Source organism: Nicotiana tomentosiformis, chromosome 4 (genome assembly GCF_000390325.3).
Source record: "Nicotiana tomentosiformis chromosome 4, ASM39032v3, whole genome shotgun sequence".
Taxonomy (NCBI): Eukaryota; Viridiplantae; Streptophyta; class Magnoliopsida; order Solanales; family Solanaceae; genus Nicotiana; species Nicotiana tomentosiformis.
The window spans coordinates 89339870-89354723 of NC_090815.1; the positions used below are offsets into that span (position 1 = coordinate 89339870).

Genomic DNA, 14854 nt, shown 5'->3' on the forward strand with positions numbered 1-14854 from the left:
TATATTTTTAATTTATGTTTTATAAATTTAATTCTCTATAACAAATAATACTAATTATAACTTGAATATTTACTGTCCTTTTACATAATCTGATACTCAATTTTTTTTTGAAAAGACTGGCCAAATATAATTTGCTTATTAAATATTGCAAAAAGCACTTTTAGAATGAATTGACGAAATACAAACTACTATTGTACCAAAATATTTTTTAGAAAAATACTTTACAACAAAAACAATTGTTAAAGCAATCAATTTTTGACAACTTAGCCAAAACCGCTTTTTATAAGCTTGGCCAAACAGGCTATATACTGTAAGTACCAAAATAACCCCAGCATAACATTGTGTGTCTTTCTCCAAATCCGTCTCTCCTGTTCCTATTCTCCGTTGCACACAGTTAGAAGTTGCGAAGACTTTGGCCCTAGACTCACTTCAATTAAAATGCAATCTACTTCTTCTACAATTACACTAACATCCATACTTTAATATTCCCACACGCTCTCTCTCACTCTCCACTCTTGACCCAAAGAAAAAAAAAACATTTAGAGAAATAAGGAAAAAAGAGCTCAATTTTCTCGATCTTCCTCTCTGTCAAAGGTTAGTACCCTTTTCTCCCTCACTCCTTTTTTTTTTTTTTTTGCTTTTTTTGCTTTTTTCGTAATTGCAATTTAAGGGTTTTTATTTCTCTTGAAATTGATCTGTTGTATTATGTTTTTGTATTAGGGCAACAAATTTTGTATTTTTCTGCTACACATTTTTGGCTTTTAATTTGCTTTTAGCTTATTGTTCTTTTTTTGCAATTCGATGTTTTGTATTTGAATTGAAGAATGTTGAATTATACTAGACCTGTTAGGAAGTGGGAGCACAAATGATATTTAGGGCAAAGAATCCTAATTTTCCTTGAAACGGGTCCTAATAGAGTGAAGTGGATAGAGAGGATTCATATGGCTGACCCCGACACGTTTAGGTTTGATTTGTAGTTGTTATTGGTCGAGTTTGCGGCGTGATTGGGACTTACACAAGTTAATCTTTTGGAATGAATTTGTGAAATTATGGTTAGGGACTAGATCTGAAGCTCTATTATTGAGACGTAGGTAATTATCTTTGAGCGATTGCTCTTAAGTTGTTTGCCTGAAGCATTGAGTTCATTCATCAAGATAAGGAGTTTACCACTCTTCTCATATGGAGTAGTACTTTTGATGAAGTGTGGCTATTAGTGAAAGGAGAAAGGAGGTATTGATCAAGAGCACTCTGTCAATACTCTAAGCTGTAACATGTCCTTATTGGCGGTACTGGTGAGTTGTTGCTCAAAGGCTGATAAAGTCACAATGGATATTGTATACGAGGGGGATGTAAAGAAGTACTATCTTTTTAATTGGGCAACTTTAATATTCCAGCGAAGATGGCAGTGAAGAGCTAAGGACTTGAGGGTACTCGGTATAATCTTATAAAGAAACTGAATTTGAAGTTTTGATCTAGAGTGACAAGTGTTGTGGAGGAGAATCATGTCGGAACATTATGGAGCTCAGAGGGGGATGGAGAAACAATCATGCAGCCATAGAGAGCAACTCTATAAAGGAGTATAAGGGAAGGGTGAGAAGATTTGACATTGATATCAGATTTGGATAATTAAATATAGCCAGAAATTGTGTATTTCTAAAAGCAAAGTGGTGCGACGATATTCTTTTTTTGTGAAACTTTTCTGTTCATTATCAATGTCTCTAGCCTAGAGACAGTAGCACTCACTCATTTATGCTATCAACATAGTGATGGGAATTTATTGGACCTGAACTTCAAATGGAAGGGCTTGGTTCAGCAGCTTAAATTCAAATGTTTATGGATTTTGGTTGTTCGGTGTAATCAACAGGATGTAAAGAAGGAAGATAGTATGTTAGACTTCATTGAATCCTTGCAAGTTTAGGACTTTCACAGCTGAAGTCCTTTTTTGTTTTGTTCTGTATTTGTACAGAAGGATTCCTAATTCTTGTACTGCTTTAGCACCAGCTTGGTGCTAATTTTCTCTTTTTTCAATATACAGGTTACTTACCTTCTCAAAAAAGAACAAAAAGAAAATAAAAAGGAATTTGCGATGCTAGGTGATGGAAGAGCTCAACATGGTGCTTGAATCATTCTACAAGCAAAAAACATCATTTACCAGTAATAACAGCCGGAAATGAAGAGGACTAGAGATAATTTTTTCTCAATTAAGTCTTCCTATAACATACTTGAGAGAGAATGAGAACTTTCCTTACGCTTCAATTTGGGTTCCTAGAGCTTCAAGGAAAATGTTTTTCTTCACTTGAAAAACAGCATGGAAAGCCATCCTCACTGCTGAGTTTGAGGACAATTTATAAAAGTTGGTGTTTCATATGCTAGAATATGGTAGAGAATGCTAACCATTGTTGCTTCATGATTCAAGTGCAAACACGCTATGGTACATAGTCTGGAAGGTGTCTGAAACGGAATGGATGACGTCAAGAACTGTTAGAGAGATACTACTAGGGTGGAAGTTTAGAAGGAAGAGGCCAAGAATGAGATTATTGAAATTAGCTCCTTTTGTTTCCTGTGGATAATATAAATAAAAACGAATAGAAGTGCATTTGAAGGAGTTGAATGACCCTTGTAAATAGTTTCAGGTGGGTATTTATGGGGATGCTTGTTACTGGTGCATCAGCAATATAGTCTTCCCTCATAGAACTTGATGGAAGGCATCACCGTGCAGTTTGTGTCTGATAAAAGATTCATTCATATTATCGGTAATCATCCTTAATTAGGGAAGGCTTAAGTGATATCATTGGATATTTGCGCTTCACAGATGCACATTTTAGATGGTCAAATCGGTGCTGCTGTCTTTCGACGTGATGCCGTGGCTGTTCACCTTGAGCTAATAGTAGTAGCAAGTTGTACAAAGTCAAAGCTAGTAGAGATTGGAGGGTCAGGATAACAGCAGAGGTAGGAGAGAAGAATAGAAGAAGTAGAAGGAGAAAGTGGCTATTGTTCAACACCACAGAGGTGTTTAAAAAAATTCAGATACGACTTCGGTACCAAGAATAACTTGGGGATGTTTTCACTGTATGCTTTGGAGATTATTGAAAGCAAAATCAATAGACCTGTCATGGCTTGATTCATCAAGTGACTTAATTGACCTAAATAAAATTTATTATCAGCAGCTACTGTAAAGCCAAACACACTCGTTTAACATATAAGCATATGTATTGAATGATGCATGGTTTAATGGAAGTTCTTTTGGTCAAATTGTCCTCGACATGGATGCAGGAGAACGTTTTTCTATTTAGGCTCGCAAAATTGCTGTATCTTCGATGACCATGCATTAGCTAGCAGCATCAGATGTACATTTTACGTAATGTCCCTAGGATGCTGCATAACCTCTCACGAGTGTTCCATTCAACTGCATCCAGTTTCTAGCCACTAAGTTGTTTGTGATGAGCAGTGGTGTGAATTCTGTCAATATAAATAAGAGGACATCATTCACTCCTTTGATGCTTCTTCCTGCTTGAAGTACTTGCTGCTTTCATCTTGTGAAAGGCCAGACATCATTCAATTTTTAGAAATTTATGTGGCTGGTCGTCGAAACTTAACAACCAAGTGAAGTCGGACCATTGGTTTGTACTCATGGTTTGATGGGATTTTAAGTATTCAAGTCTCTGGAAGCCTAACCGAGCTGAAGTTAGTTAGAATAAAGAACCCTTCCAACATTCAGAAGTGATTGACTACAATGATTTGGAAATAGGAATAGAGTTGTCATTAACTTTAAGTGTTATAACATGAAAATTTGTTCTGGTTCTTATTCTTTGGTGGCGGTAGTTGCTTCTTTTGTTTGTTCTGTTCGTGGATCACTAGTTCGTGTAGTTTTATTGGATATATTTTCTTTGCTTGAAGTTATAGGGAATCTGTTTTGCTGCTCACTAAGTGTGCTTCTCTCGTCTTCACAATTGGAAGGGATTTTGCGAATTATATATTATCATACTTTCTTTTACCAATCAGAAGAAAAGAAATGTAGGTACTTTATTTTGGTCCTCGTATCTGTGTGTGTAACAATATTTTACTGCTGCTGCTCCCTAGGCTTTGGTCTAGTGGTAAGCTGCGCAATGCGTGATGTGTTGGGCGCATGTCACGTGTTCGAACTCTATCGTAGACAAAAACCTGATATGTAAGTGGAGAAGGGTAGAGGGCCGGGCCCATTGTCTACCGAGTTTTGGACTGTGCACCATTAGCTCTTGGGGATTTCTTAGTTATAAAAGAAAAGAAATGCTGAACCATGTGAAAAAAATATTGTTTTGCTGAAATGCTTCTAGCAAGTAGACTCCAAATTTAATACTATGAAGTTACTTACTCATAGGGCAATTTCTGTTTCTTAGCGTAGACTTGAGAGGAAAATCAAGAGGTCGCTACTCCATCAGGCTTATTGTCTCATCCAATTTCTCTCTCCTCTGCTTGTTTGTTTATTCCCAATATATCAATCAATTATTCAACTATGGGGTGTATGAATCCTCTATATCAGTTGCTCTCTATTAGAGTTGGTTTGATTCTTGTACTCAATATTTGGTATAGAAGTAGAGGATCTATAAATTTACACTCATCACACCAAAGTATAAGCTCCTAACAAACAATAGATCTAATGTAAGTGTAACAACAACTAGTCTTTATTCTAACTAATTGATATTGCCTATATGTATCTTTGCTTTTATTGTGTTCTCCTTATCTAAGTCTCCCATGGATTTCGATAGATTATAGCTCTTTTGAGGCAAAATTCTCTATGTGATTTTAAGTTTGCGTTGTCCCCTTTAGCACCTTCAATCATATCATATTATCGCACCTACAGACAGGTATACTTGGAAGTTTACATAGGACATTACAAAATATTTCATGGGATCTTCACTCATTTTATTCTATAAGTTTGCTACCGTTTTTGTTTTTTTAAATGGTAAAGTATCCTCTAAGTTTGCTACTTGCATATTGATCTTGACACTCATATTATACAACACTCATCTTATGGATATTTTGGGTTTTAGAGGTCAAACATTCATTCCTTTCCAGAACCTATATTTTGTTTTTGTAGTTTTCCCATTATGTGGATTACGGAAATCAATGTTCTATGGAAGTAATCCAGAAAGGGCGGATGATAGGAACTTATTTGTTCCTAATTTAAGGCTGCTTGATTCACTGAGATAGTTAAAATTATGTCTATACTTTTCAGGTCTTCAGATATTCTTTATGACAGAAATTAAATACTGCTGATATTTGCTATCAAGGACCAGTATGGGTGAAAGTGCAAAAAGGCGAAAGTCTTTGTGGGATGCTGAAGAGACTCCAAATAGTCCGGATTATGAGGAATGGGGAGCTTCAAAAGCTGATAATTCATGGCAGTCCAAAAATAACTCTGGTTGGTCATGCGGGGACAATGTTACAGGAACAGAAGAGCTGAGGAAGGAAAACTACCATTATAAAAGCATGTCTCCAGCTTTTGATAGGTGGGGAATGCGAAGCAATAGTCACTCTCCAAATAATGGTCGGACCCAGTCTCGCAGGTCTGTTTACAGTATTTGATTTAATGATCCATCATACTCATGATTATCAAAAGATAATCGACCACGTAACTGTAAAACCTATTAGCTTTCAAGTAAGATAGTTCTTTAGGTTTGAGTTTGTGATGCATTTCATGTATTGCAATGTGCAATGAAAGAACTTCTGGCTGGTGGGAAGCCACTGCTTTGGATTCTCTCATATTTCAGTGTTACTTGCCTCCAAAGTTTTCACGAGTTTATTTGACTTTCCATCATTCTTTTGGTGTTCTCTCTCGTTTTTGCCTGATCCTTCCGTTGGGCATGGGAAAAGGGGAAGGGGAAGTTCGCCTAGCAGATATGGTTGATATTATTTCTACTGATATGTTGTGGTTTTTCATTTTATAGATACCCTGGAAGATCCCGGAGCCGGAGCAGGAGCAGGAGCAGGAGCCGGGCAAGGGGAGAAGGTAGGAGCAGGAGTCGCAGCAGGGGAAGGGATAGGTTTAGGGGTTGGACCAGGAGTAGAAGCAGGAGCAAGAGCAGGGACAGGGACAGGGACAGGGACAGGGGTAGTATGAGAGTTCAGAATAGGAGTCGTAGTCCTCTCCATAATTCTAAACGTGATCCATATGCATCAGGTGATAGAAGGAGCGGCCCTCGTATGTCATCCCAGGTATGCAGAAATTTTACAGCGGGGAATTGTAGGAGAGGCAGTGACTGCAGGTTCTTTCATCCAGATGCTATCAATCATAGGGACGGAGGTCATTCAGAGGGCAACTTGGCTGAAAGATTGGGTAGTCGTCCAGAGCGTGGACATGTCTCAAGGTATGCTGATAGTGAAGGTCCTGGGTACCAATCAAGGGATAGGCTTCCTGACATGCATCATCTGGAGGATGAGATGCACAGAAACCGGAATAGAGGTACAATTATTTGCAGGGATTTTGTGAAAGGCAACTGTCGCTGGGGTGCATCATGCAGATTTTCTCATGATGGTGCCTCAGGTGATAGCTATGACAAAGGTACTCGGAGTGCATCCTTTGATCATGGTCAGGACAATCAAGCAAGCAGAAGTGGAAAATCACTTTGCAAGTACTTTGCAGCAGGAAAGTGCTATAAGGATAACTGCAAATTCTCTCACGATGCCACATCAAGAAATCATGAAATTAGGCCCTCGGATGACATTGGTGGCCACAGACTTGATGACAAAAATAACTGGTTGAAGGGTCCAAAGTGGGATGATGAAGGAAGGCCCTCGGACCTTGTAAAGGCTACTGGGTGGGATGAAGGAAGGCCCTCGGACCATGTAAAGTCTAGTGGGTGGGATGAAGGAAGGCCCTCGGACCATGTAAAGTCTAGTGGGTGGGATGAAAGTGTAGTAAGAAAAGATACTGCTGTCACAGTTCTTACAGATAGGACCAATGAAAGATTGGACCATAGTTTTGAAAATGAGAGCAGAGCCTGGGGAAGCACAGAACCACATTATATGAATTCTGACCGAGAGAGAGGTGTTTCTCCTCACGGAGGGAATGCTGGTAATCTTAATGATTTGAACATTTCAGAATCTTCAGTTATGCAAAAGCTTACAAATGCTCAAGCTATTCATCTCACTTCTCAAGCTTCTGATCAAAATATGGAGAGAACTTCGGCACATGTCCTTGGACATAATTCAAATCCAGAAGCTTCAGGCATCATTCTTTCTGCCACGGCCAATCAGCCTTATGGATCTGCTAGTTCTTATATTCAGCCACAGGGGCTGACAGAAGATAGCATTGCCAGAACACTTGGCTCTAATGCGCTAAATGAATTTATGCATGCTAGAGACGGTCTTCATCAAGTTCATTTGCCTGGACAGAGCTTCAGTGGTACAGGTATTGGTATGAGCTCTGAACATTCTGCAGCTCTGAATGGAACACACCAAGAACCGAATGTGTTCTTACCTATCCCATCAACTGGACACAATAAGAGAGAAGCACCCAGCACACCCGAGATGCTGGAATTCAAATTCCCTCAAAATATTTCCTGTACTGTTACTGGTGAGCAAGTGCACCAAATGAAAACCTCTCCAACGTCTATGATAAAGAAATTTGAGGAAGAACTGCGAGAAGCCCAACTTCAAAGAGTCTTAAATCCCTCTGATCCTTCAGGAATGCTAGCTTCACATCCGATTTCTTCACTTGTTAATGCTATATATGGTCAGACCAATCCGGAGATGCGGGGTCCAAATAACTACCATCCTGCAGATGGCGTAGACAATTTTAAGATGCCCCCCGACAACTCGTCTTATTTGGATAGAGAGAGTAATAAGGTTCCGGTGGAGCAAATGAATCAATCATCTACCATTGATCCTGAACCTGGAAATAACGATCAAATAGATGAAGTCAAGCAGCAGGAGAATAAATTAGTTGAAGTCAATGGAAAAGATAAATTAGCTCCCGAGGAGTCCAAGGATGGGCAAGAAAATGATCATCCAGGAGATATGAATATGCATGGGAAGGTTGAGGAGGGAAGTGGTAACAAAGATGAAAAAGCGATGCGTTTATTCAAAAATGCTCTAATAGAGTTTGTTAAGGAGATCCTCAAGCCCACTTGGAAAGAAGGTAAGATGAGCAGGGAAGTTCACAAAACAGTTGTTAAGAAGGTGGTTGATAAGGTGACTAGTACAACTCAAGGAGAACATGTCCCTAAGACACAAGAGAAAATAGAGCAATATCTGTCCTATTCAAAAGCTAAAATTACCAAACTTGTACAGGTGAGTTGCCTTCTTATCGACTCTACTGGATTCTTTATCTTGCTTTGGACTTAAAACATTGTTTTTCTAAAATATGATAGTATGTTATTGTGTGCACTTATGAACATTTATCTTACCCGTGGGATGTGTATGTTTTTATCTGTTCCTTGCTTTAGCTCAACCCCGGGGGAGTGGGGTGGGGGTGGAGCATAGACAGTACTGAAGTTGTACATGGCATTGAACTCTGAATTGAATTTTGATTGCATGTCTGAGGTTCTGGTGTCATTAGACATTTTATAAGGCTTGTTCATCCTTCATTTTTAAGATGTTGATTACATGTTAACTTCCACTTATTATTTTCTTGACAGGCATATGTGGAGCGACTTCTGAAGAATGAAGCTTGAGATGCCATGTTTATACTTGCTCTTCCTTTTCTCTTCTAGAAAAATCAAATTCGATAGGGATTTGATTTTCCAACATGTACTGAAGGTTTAGCTGTGTTAGATGTGTTAGTTTGTTCTGGTGAAGTCAAATCTGCTCATGGTTTCCACTAGCTGGATAGATTCGGTTTTGCAAGCAGAATATCTGTTATTCCTACCATTTATTTCCGGATTTATCCTTGTTTGAGCATTATATGTAATGGGCCTTTCCTCCTTACAGATTCAATATGGTAGTTTCTTTTCTTTTTCATGCTGATTTCTCTCTTACATGCTTATCTTCTTACTTTTCTTATTGATCGTCATAGTTTAATTTCTTTATAATTTATCAATGAGTACCTTGGTTGTCTGATACAAAATTCTCGTGTGTTCTTAGGGCTTTTTGTAGTTGTAGTAGTTAATTCATCTTCCTTAAATATTGCTTAAAAAAGAAAATCATCATAAACGTATGATTTGCCTTATTCTGCCCCTTTTTCTATTTGTTAATACCAACGTCAAATTCATCTTGTAATTTTCATGCATTGATAGATGTTTATTTCGTTCTTTCTCGGTGTGATTTGACAAGGGATGGTAAAATGATGGGAAGAAATTAATAGTCCGTTTGGCCAAATTTTAAAAATAAGTTTTTTCTCAAAAATATTTTTTAAAGAAGTATTTTTGGTGAGAAGCAATTCGTGTTTGGTTAATTCATTTTGAAAAACACTTTTGAGTAGAAATTAATGTTTGACAAACTTTTAAAAAGTACTTTTAATTATATTTTTTTCAAAAAGTATTTTGGGGAAGAAGTTATTTTTCTTTGCTTTTCAAATATTACTCCGTTTCTATTCAAAAATATTTTTTTCTTTCTAAAATCTTGACTAAACTTTAACTTTGAAAAAAAAAATAATAATTTGGCCAAAATTCAAACATGCTATAAGCTTGACGTAGCCTGAGGGCTGTGCTTCACTGTAAAAGATGGTACGACGCTGGATGTGTAGTAGGCAGTAGGCACGTATCACCGGTTCAAAGGGCAGAGGAGTAGCGTCTATTAAGCATTGAGTTTCTAAACTGAAAACCACAAATTTCTTGGTTATCAATCGAAGAAAAAGTCCTTCCGGACGGCCCATTTGGTTCATAATGATGACCTGGGATCGATCCAAACTCAATGTCTTCTGGGTTTAAGCCTGTTGCACAGGGTTTGCCTAGTGCGGTATATAAACCCCTGTGTGGCTTGCAGACTGTAACGGCTGCGAATTTTTCTGGGATTTAAAAAAAAAAAATCGAAGAAAAAAAAAGACTCAGCTTGAAGTTGCAGGTGACATTAGTGGTCTGCGGACATGATTTGCTTCATTCATTCTTCATTTGAGCAATTTTGTTTTTCTTTTTCAAAAGAGAAATTCTTAGCTGACATTACGATATTTTGAAGGAGCCGTTTTCATTTCTACTCTTTTAGTAAAAAACAAGTTCTAAATTTGTTTTAAATATTTATTTGTATACTTTCACAAATATTAGCATTTATGTATCCTATTGTAGCACTTAGCCACACTTTAAATAGGTGCTAGCTTGGTTCTGAAATGAGCTTCTAGTTCTTTGTGAAGCGATGAAAAAAGTTACTACTTATTTAATTTGGCACAATTTTTGGGGATGGATAACTATTTTAAAATAGTAAATCTCACAGTAATGTAGACAACCTCGTTTTTTTTTTTCCTAAGAAAATTATTTTGGTTATTGTTTACCCGAAAAATCGGATAACGTTAAATTTAGATATGGTTCTAAGGGTATGCAAATTTCTTTGATACAAAATGACAATACATGTATTTTTTGCTATGAAATGGGAATGATGGACGAGAAGACTGAAAAATATTAGAAGAACAAGCACAATGAAATCTTAATGTATCTTGGAGGACCTGTGTCTATTGCAGTCTTTCTCCCTTTTTATAGTAGAGGGTCACTACTTTATCTATAACAACATAATAAAATAATACATATAGTGGAGAACCCATGATGGTTTGTCTCTCCCTTGATTCTCGCCAAGATTCTCTCCCTTGGTGCGGTTGTAACGGCTCTTGTCTGCGAGCTTGGCAATGACTCGAGCTCGGTGCTAGATCGAATCCCCAGTCTTAGTTCTAGTTCGGTTCTGCCTTGGAGCATCGATATTCGGGGCCTGTATCAATCGGCGTTGCCCCGTAGTCCGATTCGGACACGGGCTCGATAATGATATCGAGTTTTGCCGTTGATTGGTCTTATAGCTCGAATTGCCGTTGATTGGTCTTATAGCTCGAAACTCGACGTCTCTACTTCGGAATTCGTCCGAGCTTGCCATGTGGATACCCTTCGATTGAAACGTCATTGTCTCGACCGGTCTTTATGACTGAGAATCGGTTTTGACCGTACACAGTTATAACACGATACTTAGCTTAGAGTAAAACTCTACAGTTTCAGCGTATTAGTTGAGCAAGAAGATAATATGCAATTGTATTTTGGAAGGTTACAGATCGTGCTTCGCGAGCTAACATCACGGTTTTAAAATTCTCTTTATTCTTCTCTTGTTCCTAATGTAAATTATTTAGCTTATCTTGCAACTCATGAAATTATCATTAAATTAATAATGTTATTGACTAAAATGTAATTAGGGGTGTACATGGATCGGGTTTGTTCGAATTTTTTAATTACCAAACCAAACCAATGGTGTTGGGTTTTTAAATCTATAAACCAAACCAAACCAACAAAGTCGAATTTTTCAATCTCGATTTTTCTCAGATTTTTCGGTTTTTTTTTGGATTTTTTTCGGTGAAGTCTTCATAGCACAAAATATGTAACTTGTGCTCCAAATATTTCTTAAATCCTAGTAAGATACAACTATATAATGTATTTTTAAAGAAAATAAAAATAATATAAGATAAGTCATAGCATTATATTAAAATATTTAATAACAAAGATAATAAAATTACATAAAGCAAATAGTGCTAATTAATAAGCCATAATAAAAATTAACATAATCTAAAAATATTATATAGGTCATGCTAAAATAAATATAGTTAATAAGTACTATTAATTACATAACTAAGCACTAAAGAAAAAAATAAACTAAGATAAGCATTTTCATTATAAACCAATGTAACTAAAAATAGATGACCAACACTATCGTCATTATGCTGAATTGAATTTCTTTTGTTAGCATTAGTATTGATTTGAACTTTGTTTGAGTTACTACATTTATGGGCTATAAAATTTATTTAACATTCAAGAATGTTAGGTTCAAACTTGAAATAGAATCTGAAAAAAGTTTAAGAAATATTTATAAATTATATTATAATAAATATTTATATGTAAAAAATATTTTTAAAAATTATATAAATGTACTATCGGGTTGATTTGGTTTTGGTTTGACTTTTTTTAGTTAAAATCAAGCAAAACTAATTATGGTCGGGTTTTTTTTCAATACCAAACCAAACCACATCAGGTTTTTTCTTTCCGGTTTGACTCGAATTATCGATTTGATGCGATTTATCAAATTTTTTTTGTACACCCCCAGCTGTGATCAAGAAATGGATGACTTTTGTTTCAGGATAACATAGTTGTTGTTATACTGATGATGAGAATTAGCTTCTTCTTGAGGTCTTTGAAGAATCGAATATCTTTATTAATTAATAGTATAGATTTTTGTAATCTTATCTTTTCTGATTCATTTTGTTTATTTTGGATTTCAAGAATCGAGTATCTCTATTTTTATTTGAAGGACTAATCTTATTCGCCCGCTCCCCCTCCCCCCACCACTTAAGAAAAACCTTTTTGTAAGCTCGCTTTCTGATGCGTTATACTGATAATGAGGATTAACTTCTTCTTCTTCTTGAGGACTTTGAAGAATCGAGTATCTTTATTAATTAATAGTATAAATTTTTTGTAACCTTATCTTTTCTGATTCATTTTGTTTATTTTGGATTTCAAGAATCGAGTATCTCTATTTTTATTTGAAGGATTGATCTTATTTACCCCCCTCCTCCTGCCTATTAATAAAAACCTTTTTGTAAGCTCGATTTCTAATGCATTATACTGATGATGAGGATTAGCTTCTTCTTGAGGACATTGAAGAATAGAGTATCTTTATTAATTAATAGTATAGGTTATTGTAATCTTATCTTTTCTGCTTTATTTTTTTTATTTTGGATTTCAAGAATCGAGTATCTCTATTTTTATTTGAAGGATTGATCTTATTCAACCCCCTCTCCTCCCCCCTCCCGCCTCTTAAGAAAACCCTTTTTGTAAGCTCGCTTTGTGATGCGTTATACTGATGATGAGGATTAGTTTCTTCTTGAGGACTTTGAAGAAACGGGTATCGTTATTAATTAATAGTATAGGTTTTTATAATCTTATATTTTTTGATTCATTTTGTTTACTTTGGATTTCAAGAATCGAGTATCTCTATTTTTATTGAAGGATTGATCTTATTCACCTCCCCTCCCCTGCATCTTAAGAAAAACCTTTTTGTAAGCTCGCTTTCTGTTGCGTTATACTGATAATGAGGATTAGCTTCTTCTTGAGGAGAATTGCTAAAATGCAAGAGATTTGGAGGTGTAACAATGGCAGAAATTGAGAGAGAGAGAGTCGGGTGAAGAAGAAATGAATCACTATCTTATTGAAGATAATAGTCGGTACATTTATACACCTAAGCTATGCAACTAACTTTAAATTAAGCAACTAACTATTGGACAGCTCACTAACAGCTGTCATCTAATAGAAAAGACACGTGACTAATTAATACATGTGCTATTCTATATTACAATATGCCCCCTCAAGCTGGAGGGTGTAGAATGTTAAGCACTCCAAGCTTGTCAAGTAGATGCACATGTTGAGCAGTTCCTAAGCCTTTGGTTAGCAAATCAGCCTGCTGCTCCTTTGTGTTCACATGTACTGCTTGAACTACCCCTTCTTTGATCTTGTCTCTAATGAAATGATAATTGATTTCTATGTGTTTTGTCCGTTCATGTAGTATGGGATTTGCTGCAATCTGAATAGCAAACTTACTATCACTAAGGATTGTCACTGGTTGTGTAATCTTCACACCTAACTCTTTAAACAAACCAAGTAACCATATGATCTCAGCAATTGCAGCAACCATGCTTCTGTACTCAGCTTCAGCTGAGCTTCTTGACACAGTTAGTTATTTTTTTATTTATTTCCAAGACACCAAGGAACTTCCAAACTTTATCACATAACCAGTAACTGACCTTCTTGTGTTGGGATATGCTACCCAGTCTGAATCACACCAGCATATTAACTCCCATGTTTGATTAGAAGCCATTAAGATTCCCTGTCCTGGTGCACCCTTTAAGTACCTTACAACTCTAACTGCAACATCCCAATGAGACTTCTTAGGCCTTTTCATGAACTGACTCAAGGTTTGCACAACATAATTGATGTCAGGTTTTGTAATGGTGACATATAGCAGCTTTTCAACTAACCTTTGATAGTCATTGATGTCCTGCAATAGGGAATCATCCTTGACTCCATTTGCCTGATCATATTCCACTGAAGTGAGTTTTGCATTAGCCTCTAAGGGTGTGCAAGAAGGCTTAGCCCCACTTAACCCCATCTCTGAGATAAGTTGCAGTACATATTTCCTCTGGTTCAACAAAATGCCAGCCCTGGATCTTAGTACTTCAATTCCCAGGAAGTACTTAAGTTCTCCTAAGTCCTTGACTTTGAACTTCTGGTGTAGGATATACTTGACCTGTTTAATCAGGCTTGCACTGCTTCCTGTGATAAGAAGATCATCCACATAGACTAGGACAATCACTACCTCTTCCTTGCTCCTCAAAGTGAATAGGGAATAATCATTATTGCTTTGGACAAAACCTGCACTTAGGAGTGCTTCTGTTAGCTTGATGTTCCATTGTCTTGAGGCTTGTTTAAGCCCATATAAGGGCTTCATTAACTTGCAAACTTTCCGGTCACCTTGTTATCTAAATCCCTCAGACAATTCCATATAAACTTTCTCATACAAAACACCTTGCAAGAAGGCATTGTACACATCCATTTGGAACAGTTTCCACCCCTTTGAAGCAGCAAGTGCTATGATTAACCTCACAGAGACCATCTTTGACACTGAAGAGAAAGTGTCATGATAGTCCAATCCTTCTCTTTGACTATACCCCTTTGCCATTAGTCTTGCTTTATATCTCTCAATG

General features: G+C 36.8%; 1 protein-coding gene across 2 annotated transcripts; it reads left to right on the forward strand.

Annotated features, from left to right (window-relative positions):
• Positions 1 to 369: 369 nt before the first annotated feature.
• On the forward strand, positions 370 to 8940 carry LOC104119474 (zinc finger CCCH domain-containing protein 55). 2 transcript variants are annotated; one of them, XM_009630990.4, is made up of 4 exons: positions 370 to 594; positions 5216 to 5546; positions 5928 to 8271; positions 8619 to 8940. In XM_009630990.4, exons 2-4 carry the CDS (start codon positions 5278 to 5280, stop codon positions 8652 to 8654), a joined length of 2649 nt encoding a protein of 882 aa, XP_009629285.1. In that variant the 5' UTR covers positions 370 to 594; positions 5216 to 5277; the 3' UTR covers positions 8655 to 8940. The 2 variants fall into 2 exon arrangements, with proteins under 2 accessions (XP_009629285.1, XP_009629286.1); XM_009630991.4 differs by having other exon boundaries at positions 5271 to 5546.
• The last annotated feature ends 5914 nt before the right edge of the window (positions 8941 to 14854 follow it).

Excerpts from the sequence above, each read along its gene's own strand:
- LOC104119474 (XM_009630990.4), top strand. The coding sequence starts at position 5,278 with ATGGGTGAAAGTGCAAAAAGGCGAAAGTCTTTGTGGGATGCTGAAGAG. Across the intron at positions 5,547-5,927 it reads GGTCGGACCCAGTCTCGCAG|ATACCCTGGAAGATCCCGGA; the intron begins GTCTGTTTACAG and ends TTCATTTTATAG. Across the intron at positions 8,272-8,618 it reads AAATTACCAAACTTGTACAG|GCATATGTGGAGCGACTTCT; the intron begins GTGAGTTGCCTT and ends TTTTCTTGACAG.